Here is a 10750-nt window from a genome sequence, read left to right on the forward strand (position 1 = left end):
GAACATCAGCAGGTTGTACGTAACTAAAACCAGACCTGAATGCACATGCATATATGTGCACTTTCATGTACTACCTAGTTAACTTTGTATATAAACGCGACGTTGTACAGCTACTTTAAAGTAAACATAAATATACATATACGTATATACAGTATGACTGCATTTTATAGATCTGCGTACTCAGACTACCATGTAGATAGTATTGGTCTTACATGCACTTATAAAGTAAACTACGACAACTGTTTACCTATACAGCAGGTTTAATTTTACATTGATTTGTCACAAATGCTCTACTCACCTGACAGTAAATGTCAACTGATCATGACTATGTGCTATATGCATGTGTCCAATTACAAGGCCATATATAGTTTAAAATCAATAATTTCAAAATCACTGTGTAATTATAGACATGTACAAATACTAAGCCAATGCAAGATATAATATTTTGGTTACGATTGATCATGAAACGTATACTTACATGTAATTAGTATATATAACTATTGCTTTACCATCACACTTGAAATACATTTAAAATGGTATTCCAAATATATGAAAATAGCAGTAATTGTTTAATGTAAATTGGTACAGTCACTTAGAATAGTTAATCAGTATCCTCCTTGCCTTGTTGCAGGGATGTAAACCTGTTGGATCGGGGCTTGCCTGTTGTTGACGGGGAATCTCTGGAGTTCATATTAGCACCCTGGTCTTTCCTTTGATTGCTACATGTAGCTGGGTTATGTACTCGGCTGGATAATGTTCTGGGTCCAGTAGCAGATCTAGGGGTAGACTTTGAGGGTCTTTCGGGAGGGTCCGGGTAAGACGAGAGCTCAGAAGGCTTTGTGACCTGCACTTTCTCACCGTTGAGACTCCTGATGACTATTCTACCATCCCTAGTCCAGGCTCCGGAGACAAGTTTCTGTTTTTTCATAAACCTAGCTTTGATAAACACCTGGGTCCTCTGTTTAGTTAGGGCCTCGTTGATGTAGCAGCGCGGTCCAGAGTTAGATGATGAATTGTGCTCAGAATCAGGGTTAGTGAAGAGACTGAAACGGGCATCATATACAGCAGCACGAACTCTATATGATAGGAAACGCACTATGATGTCCCGCGGACATGAACTGGGGGTCCCACCCGATGCGAGCGGCCTATATCCGCCAGGACTACTGCAACACCCAGACGGTTATTGCAAAATTCCAGTACTAACTGATCAGTATCTTCACCAGAAGATTCGTGAATACCTTTCACTTTGATACATGTACGTCTCGAATATTGTTCAAGGTCATCTACCCTATCCTCCAGTGCTTCCATTTGTTGACCAGGTCATTGATACCCAGGGCCCCGAACAACGTATCTTTTATTAAATCATTTTGTATAAGCTGGGATACAACTTCTTTGACAACATCAGGATCACTTAATCCTTGTAGTGTTTTCACGCTGTTCTTGACTTTGTTAGATAGCACCGGTACTTGTTTATTATCCATAATGAGACGTACGTATAGATCACAATGACAATGATAAAGTTCAATATGGCCGCCCGTACACTGTCCACTTCAAAGTAATAATAGTATAATAATAGTTTTTCAGGATAGATATGGACGTATGGACTGCCACCAGGTGATAAATCTTTACATACTGTATATAAAACACATCACTTTAGCTCGTACCTTTTAAGGAAGAGTCCACAAAACTGGGATTGAGCTGGCTTTGTTTTTACGCGTCCATTCTCCATGACCACCGGAAGTTCTAGTTTACAATCCTATATTCATATCCTCCGTCGCCAGTTTTTGGAAACTATATTTCATATTAAGATAACGAAGGCGTTCTGTCAGTTTGTATGAGGGATGGTAAAGAAAAGAACTTTAAAGTCAGATGTTCGAACATTTTTGGGGAGAGGATACTTAAATATGATCCAAAAAATAATAATGAAGTTTTGAATTATTCCTAATAAAGTTTTCATTAATTCCACTGCTGATGTATAGAGAATCACAATACGAATGTAACCGTGATTTAGTGGTTCACACCAGGCAGGTCAGTGTCACTTTAGTTATATGGAAAGATTAAAATACAGAAGAATGATAAGCTTGTATTTTGTTCTTCTAAAATTAGAAAATGTTTAGGTAGGGTTACCTTGGTTATCATGCAAGCCATTTTGTAAGCAGTATAAGTAATAGTGTAATAGCGTTGTAGATAAGATTCAAATTATTTATTGTTTTTTTTTCTCTCTGCCGACACAAACACAAGCGTATCATTAATTTTGTTTCACAAACACAGTTTATAAGTTTTAATAAACCATTTTAGATTTTACCGTTACGAATTGAATTTAGGTTGACACCACAAGTGATTTTTGCATGTTTAACAATAAATTGTAGGGCAATGATCCTCGCCTTTGTTTATTGTTCTGGAATCGATCACTACATTACCTGTGTCAATACATTAACACGGAAACAACAGAGCCGACCATTGTTAGGGAATCGATCACTACATTACCTGTGTCAATACATAAACACGTAAACACCAGAGCCGACCATTGTTAGGTAATCGATCACTACGTTACCTGTGTCAATACGTTAACACGTAAACAACACAGTCGACCATCGTTAGGTAATCGATCACTACATTACCTGTTGCAATACATTAACACGTAAACAACAGAGCCGACCATTGATAGGTAATCGATCACTACATTACCTGTTGCAATACATTAACACGTAAACAACAGAGCCGACCATTGTTAGGAAATCGATCACTACATTACCTGTGTCAATTCATTAACACGTAAACAACAGAGCCGACCATTGTTAGGGAATCGATCACTACATTACCTGTGTCAATACATTAGCACGTAAACAACACAGTCGACCATTGTTAGGGAATCGATCACTACATTACCTGTGTCAATACATAAACACGTAAACAACAGAGCCGACGATGTATTTTATCCAACCCTCCATATTTGATCGATCGATTCGCTTGGTATATCATCAATTATATTGCCTGCTCTTAAACGTATTAGTATGACCTCTAAAACAATATTGGATTGAAAATACTGAAAATAGGTAATCTGTTCGCCGATACAAAAACATAATTTTCCATTAGGCTCTTCAAATCTACTGGACAATTTTCAAAGTAACGTTGTATATGTCCTAGTTCTCCATGCACTTTTGCGCTTCGTCTGTTTGTTTCGTTTTCTTTCTTTCCTCATTTAACCATCAACTCTTAAAACTTCATGCCAAATTAACAGGTTAATTTTAATAAGTAATTTATGCGTCCGTATACTGAATGCCAAATCCAGAATGATTAATTAAGTTCTTATCCAAAATGTCGCATGCAATTTTGTAATACATAGTGCCGAACCTTTAAGCCGTTAATGATGTCGTTCTACATAATGTCAAATCAAAAAGGTGTTTAATTTCAACGGAAACATAATTAAAATACACAAAACACCAAACATTTTATTATCAAATTTTATTTGTGAAGGTATAAGTTGTAATCTCAGAAGAAGATAATGAAGAGGCACAATGCAGTATAATCTCATAGAAATATATCTATATGTACATATACTTATCAAATATTTCAATCTATATATCCACACATCCTGCTATTTCAGGGTCGAATAATCGCCCCTTGTTCCCCTGAGGACACAGACCCTGGTATACCACGCGCAGACAGCAAATTAAGGGGTCCTCTCTCTCCCGGCCCACACTTTAAGTCCGTCTGGTCGTCCGGAACAGCTGGGGTGACGGACGCCACACGACACACAGTTAGGACCTTCACACTGGTTAGCCCTGTAATCACCCGGTAAAACACAACAAATATAAGTAGTGGTCGTAGTGAGATGACAATACGTTGACATTGATATTGAATACTCGGATATATACTACTTAAGTAAAATTCTATCTGCCATTTAGTTTAGAGTTATCGCTCTTATTATTTTTGTTTTTAATAATTGATAACCTGGCATTTACACAAAGCATATCAGTAGTATTTGAAGGGAGATGACATGCTAAGGTTTGTGAATAGTTTCTACCACAGTTTTAGTTGTCATTATATCATAAAATTAAGAATTTGTTCCATTTTCGGAAAAGAGACGGCTTTATATGTCTGCTAAAAAGCCACTGCGATAGTTAAACTTCTGTCCTTTATTCTGGCACTCTTGTTCCATGAAGAAAGTCAGAAAGTTACAAAATTTTATAAAATGATACAGAATGATCACAACTCATCGTTAAGGCACTTACTTAGTATGACAAACAGCGATAGTCTACATGTAGGTCGTCTAAAGGATATGGGTTGTAAGGTTTTTAAAATTATAAACAAAAAGGTCTACTGAGTATTTGCACAATATTGCAAAGATTAAGATGTCTAGTCACGACTTCTGGGAAGAAAATACTACAGAGGTGCCGAGGGTCAACACTGTGAAGTATGGACACAAATCGTTTGCTTTTGAGGCCGCTCGGGTGTGGAACAGTCTCCCTAATGACTTCCGAACAGTTGATATCCTCATAGAATTCAAGAGGCTGGTCCATTGCTGGGATGAGCCACACCTGCCTTTGCAATATCTATAAAGAGTGATACCTTATATTGTGCCCTGTGTACCTCTGCTACCCGACATTTTGAATTGTGTATACATGTACTATTGTTGTTTTATTTCGTTTCGTAAATTAAACTATTCTATATTTTTGCAGCGTCGTATTCCTATTTTAATTCCATACATTTTTAAAATATATTTTTTACATAACTTGACAAACTTCGTTAATTGATTTCGGTATCATTTGTTAATTTCACACTATATTAGTGTATATTCTATCAATTTTGCCTCTTTGCTATATTATCATTGTATGTATCTTGATAGTGCTTTGATCCTAAATAATTCTTTTCGAGTGATATACAATTATTCACATTAACTATGTCTTTAATTAACTTATTCTGAATACTACTACAAAAGTGTCATGTCCAAGGGGCCTTTGTAGGAAGGGGATACCCAATCCCTTAGAAACCTCGGATATGATACTTTTTTCTGTGACAATTATTATTGTTTTTATTAATATTTACACTCCTTTGATAATAATAAATATGTGATTAAGTCCCTTTCCTTGTGATACAACGTATTATTGTTATTTTACATATGTTTGTTGCATTATAATAATAGCTTTCAAGAGCTAATCTTCTTTGTTTACATATATGCAACTTTAAATAAAGTTTCTTGTATCTTATATCTTGTGCAAAGGAAATTTTTAAATTTGAAGAATTCAAAAGATCTCTTTGATTAGACTCGAAAATGTTTATTTTATCAGTTCGCTTGTCCATTTACACAATCATACCTCATACTAAACTGAAGAAGCGTCTTCGTTCTTTTATCGTGAAAACACAGCAAAGGCCAAAATGAAATGAACTTTGGATGAAATGGTTAGAATGATTGAGTTCCTGGTTGACAATATCTTTGTTGAGTTCCGGTTAACAAACGTTGTCCCTCCTCTGGCCGATTTGTTTTTGTTTTCATATGGAACTGAATTTATTGATGAGCTTATCAGGGCTTATAACAAAAACCTAGTCAATGTTTGGACTTTCCATTCCGATATAGAAGAACAAGAAATGAATGACCACGTCGATCGTTTATATCCTCCTGCGTACGAAATCAAGGACTACATGGTACAGGCTTTTCACCGTCAGTCGCATGCCCCTATGTTGCTTACAACAATACAAACGGATGGTTTAATGTTCATTGTAGGATAAAGATAATCTTGAAACCTGAGAAGAAATATTCATTAATGTCTTGCAAAATATTTGGTAATAAGTGTACAATGACGATTTCCTAGATAATGAATCAAGCTGTTAATAATTATTATGAGTCAATATTTTCGATATATATTAATGATCTAAAAATAAAAATACTAATAATAAAAATAGTTTAGAAGCTCGAATATTTACACAACATAACACTAATTTCAATAACATAGTGTAAAAAAGATGCCTCTACATATTTACAATTATGTGAAGTACCCAATCCACGACGCCGCGCATAGAATGACCTAATTAACACAAGGTTATAGTCGATTTCCTGATTTCTGTAACATTGTAATTATATGTACTTTTATCGTTTAACACTAGTTTGACGTCATAATCACTAGAAGTGTGACGCAATTATCTAATGAGTGAGGAGATACTGATATAGCAGGGACATGTTAACGCAACTGTACCGATAACACTGTACGGATAGATTGTTAACGTTATTTTAATGACATCCAAATAATCTAATAACCACGGTTTTAGTCTAGTATACTTATAAGTCATGTTTCCCTAAGTAATACCGATACTTTTAATATATTTCTTTGCAGTGTTTCCTTAGCTAAACTACCATTGGAACTGGGTCTGTGTTACATAAGCGTTTATCACATGATGGACTGTGTTATTTAGTGAATATACCCATGTCATATTTGTTTGCGTATTAACCCATGTTATAAGAACTATCAGCCGTGTGATTGGTTGAAAGTTTCAATTGTTACAGTTGTGACGTCACGCCTAGGACAAGTTCAAAACGTCACATACTTACGCACTGGAGTCAAAATGGCGGATTTGTACATTTCATAGTTGCATTAAAATTGTCGTTTTACACGAATAAATGTCACAAATCTTGATTATGTGATAAAAATGATCGTTTTCATTTCATACGAAATTTATGAAACTCGTCACAAATTTTAAAAGTAGCCGAAAAATTCCACGACTCATTTAATAAATCTCATATGAAATGGAAACACATGTAAGATCCTGTATTTATGTTCAGTATGAAGCTATTTTCTATTGCTTTTTGTTTTTCTCAAAACTACCATTTTAATTGTATTTTGCTAGAGCGTGCTTATTTGTCTATGAATATAAAATAGAAACAAACAGATAAAGACATAAAGAAAGGGGTTAATATCTGGTTTCAGAAAGCTGACCATTCGCCAAAATCTGTATTGTAAGGGGTAGGTACATAGTGAGTTCGAAGTCTCGCCTTCTATCACTTAGTCATATACCAGTCATGTCATCGAAAATACCTGTCATCCCGGGGTTGTCCATCGGTGTAGAGTGGAAAGAAGACCCGACAGATTGTTCCGTGTTCTATCTATGTTACAATGGACGGCGAACTAAATACTCATGTCCCGGAACCATGGTTACAGACCCAATCAGCAGGGCTTGTGTGCCGAAAGGGTCTAAGCTAGACAAATGTGAGTAAATCTTTCTGTTGATATTTTTGCTTGAGATACATCAACAGTTAACATCATTTCATCAAGTCCCAACAAAATAATTTTATATTGTGAAACGTTTATAGTCAGTAAGTCTTTGGCCAGTTTTTCTGTGAATTAAAGTTTTGTTATATTCTTGTTTTACTACAAAATTTCAAATGAATAAAACAATAGGGGCACATATATGTTTAATAATATATTTATCATAGATATTTCATATAATTTCAGGCTCGGAAAAGAACACGCCAAGTATCCCATGTAACGCGGCCTTGAAGGAGTCCTGCGCCAAATACACGAACTGCCCAGTTCCGAGGGAGATAGGGATGCCCATCATACCGGAAGTACAGGAGTGTCCCTACCCTCTACTGTACGACGAGGACAGTAAGGGCTGTGCTTACCCAGACACAGTCAAATGTGGGGACAGGATCGAACCCAAGGACCCATGTAAGTATACATTAATATCATACAATCTGGTTATCTGGTTGTGTAGTATTTGTCATTACACTGATTGTGACGTCACAAACATCTATGCTAACAAAACTATAACGCCGTGAATTCACGAAGGAAAATACAAATCACTTTTGTATGATGTTTTTCATTCTTATTTTTGTAACAAAATGTATTATCTTAAATAGGTAATCATTAATGAAATTCATTTTGATCAGAATCGTCAATGATACATGTGCTTAGCCCAAACTATCTTAAATCTATATACACAGTAGATAGCCTGATTTTTATTTTATTTTATGAAAAAGTAATACACTTATTTTATAAATCCTGATTCTAACTGAATGATTCCATAAAACTCAAGCATTCATAATTATATTTTTAAGTTAATACGACTTAACGCTTATTATTAAACACAATGCTAATCGGAGTGATAATTCTAAACTAAAAAGCAGATATAATTTTACTTAATTAGTATATATCCGAGTATTCAATATCAATGTCAACGTATTGTCATCTCGCTCCGACCACTACTTATATTTATTGTGTTTTACCAGGTGATTACAGGGCTAATCAGTGTGAAGGTCCTAACTGTGTGCCGTGTAGCGTCCGTCACCCCAGCTGTTCCGGACGACCAGACGGACTTAACGTGTGGGCCGGGAGAGAGAAGACCCCTTACTTTGTTGTCTGTCGAGGCGAGCGCGTGGTGCACCAGGGTCTGTGTCCTCAGGGGGACAAGGGGCGGATGTTCGACCCTGAAATATCAGGCTGTGTCGATATCGATGTATGAAATGAAATATATAATAAATGAATGTAAATTTGCTTTATTCTTCTGAGATTACATGTGATATTTTTCCCGATATATATATTTTATAATAAAAGTTACTGATATTCTTTTCGTGTTTTGGATTATTTTCTTGTCAAGAAAATGAAATGGGTTTACGACAGTTGTGTCCTGCTGAGACACAAACAGGGTGTAAAGGGGAGATGGTCCATACCCCGGTTACTGGGCAGGAGAACATGTATAACGAGAACACAAACTGTGCGATGATGATACAGCATTAGGCCAGAGCCTGTTGCATTCTTCGTTAATACCCACAGAGTACTTCCCCATTACGAGTTCAAGGTTTGTCTCCCGAAACAACATCAGAATAAGTGTAAGTGGACTGTTAATTTGTTTACGGTTACACCTAGTCTGACAATACCACTTTACATTGGACGGGTGGACATATCGGAGGTGTACATTTTATTACCATAGGTAGTAGGCCGTTAGTAAAACCGAAAGTAAGTTTGGACACTTTTGTACAAATGGGAGTGAAATAAAGTGATTAATTGATTTTATGTTGTAATTGTATTTCATTATGATACCCGTGCAGCTTACACAACATAGATTCCCTGACAATAATGATTGTTTCCTAGTAGATCATTTTTTTCATTTGAACAAATTTTATTAATGATGTTGTATGAATTGGATCGAACAACAGGCTATGCCTATATCAGTTCTCTCCTACATGCATTTGTATAAATCAGCATATAAATATATTGTAATTTATCAGTGAAATGAAAAATTGAAAAGAGACACAACTTATATACAAAACAGATATCAATGTGCAAGTCATATGGTATCGGGGAGATAACTCTAACTGCTTATGAAAGGTCACAAGTCAAGCTGTGCTACTTCTTGACCTCACCAGAGTATTGAGTGGGTTTTTGACATATTCCTTGACTAGATTCTCCCTGGGAGTTCAAAATCCACACAGAGTGACTCATAGATACATGTAGTTGAAGATTAGGCTTATATAATTAAATATCGTGAATAATCTATGTCAATATTGTATGGTATATCAATATTCACATTATAATACATTGAAAATATAATTATACAACTACTTGTTATTAATTACAAAACACAAGTCCATGTTGGTTTAAGGGGTGAGTATATCATATTCACACTGTGTTTATAGAAAGCGATTAATGATATTTATAACCATAAGCATGTTTGCTGTTCTTGTTTACAATATTAGATTATTTATAGTACATTATAATATGAGTTGATATAGATAATTCTAGTTATATAAATCTTTTTGAGTTCAAGATAAAGGTTGAGACACTCTCTAGGATATTTTTATTTGTTTCATTGTCACAATGGTTACAACCATTGAGTAAAGTATAGTGCGAGTGATTATCATTGAGTAGAGTAGCAGAGAGTACTTGTCTGTGATTGTTGTATCTGGCACAGTCAAAGAAGTAATGATAACTTGTTTCCTGTATATAACCACACACACATGAAGCAGATTCTAATAGATGGTCATTAAAGAGATCAAAGTTTAAGTTGCTAGCATTATTTCTAATTTGACATAGTATACTATTGATTTTTCTATCACCGGAATTTTTTACCACTGTCTGAGTATCATTATTAGGTATACTATTAGTTATGTTAATTAGTTTCTTAAAGTGGGGAAGAGATTGAGCATTTAAAATATCTGGGTCTAACTGATTGTAAAGTCGAAAGGTTGAGGGAAAGAAACTATTAAAGTAGCTGTCAGTTCTGCATACAGGGGGGTTAAAAACTCTATTTAGTCTAAGCTGATATCTCACATTTGTTAAATCATTTAAAAAAGGATCAACTATATCATTAAGGTACTTTGGTGATATATTGTGCAATATTTTATACATTACAATTAATTTATTTTTTTCCCTCCTATCTGCTAAGGTTTCCCATCCCAATTCTTTGTACAATTTATGGTGTGATGTACCTCTACGAAGCCCTGTCACTACTCTAGCAGCATCTAGTTGGACTGATTCTAATAATAATTTTGATTGTTCAGTGCAATTATCCCAAACTACATTAGCATATTCTAAAATTGGTCTAATATAAGATATATACATAGTGTTAAGTGTACTTCTATCAAGTGAGGTTTTAAGACTTCTTAATATATTAATTCTTTTATATGCTGTATCATAAATATTTTGGATATGTTGACCCCATTTACCATCTTCATTAAAAGTAAGACCTAAATGTTTATGGTTAGTACTGTCGGATAGTGGTTGATTAGAGAAGAAGATTGGAGGGTGATTAGTTT

General features: G+C 35.1%; 1 protein-coding gene across 1 annotated transcript in view; it reads left to right on the plus strand.

Annotated features, from left to right (window-relative positions):
• LOC110460382 overlaps positions 1–8523 on the plus strand; it is a 22335-nt gene extending 13812 nt beyond the window's left edge. The window contains exon 3 of the mRNA XM_021513256.1: positions 8225–8523. Coding sequence (XP_021368931.1) covers positions 8225–8457 — 233 coding nt within the window. The 3' untranslated portion in view covers positions 8458–8523. The remainder of the gene's footprint in view (positions 1–8224) is intronic.
• The last annotated feature ends 2227 nt before the right edge of the window (positions 8524–10750 follow it).

Source organism: Mizuhopecten yessoensis, unplaced genomic scaffold, assembly GCF_002113885.1.
Source record: "Mizuhopecten yessoensis strain PY_sf001 unplaced genomic scaffold, ASM211388v2 scaffold10377, whole genome shotgun sequence".
NCBI lineage: Eukaryota > Metazoa > Mollusca > Bivalvia > Pectinida > Pectinidae > Mizuhopecten > Mizuhopecten yessoensis.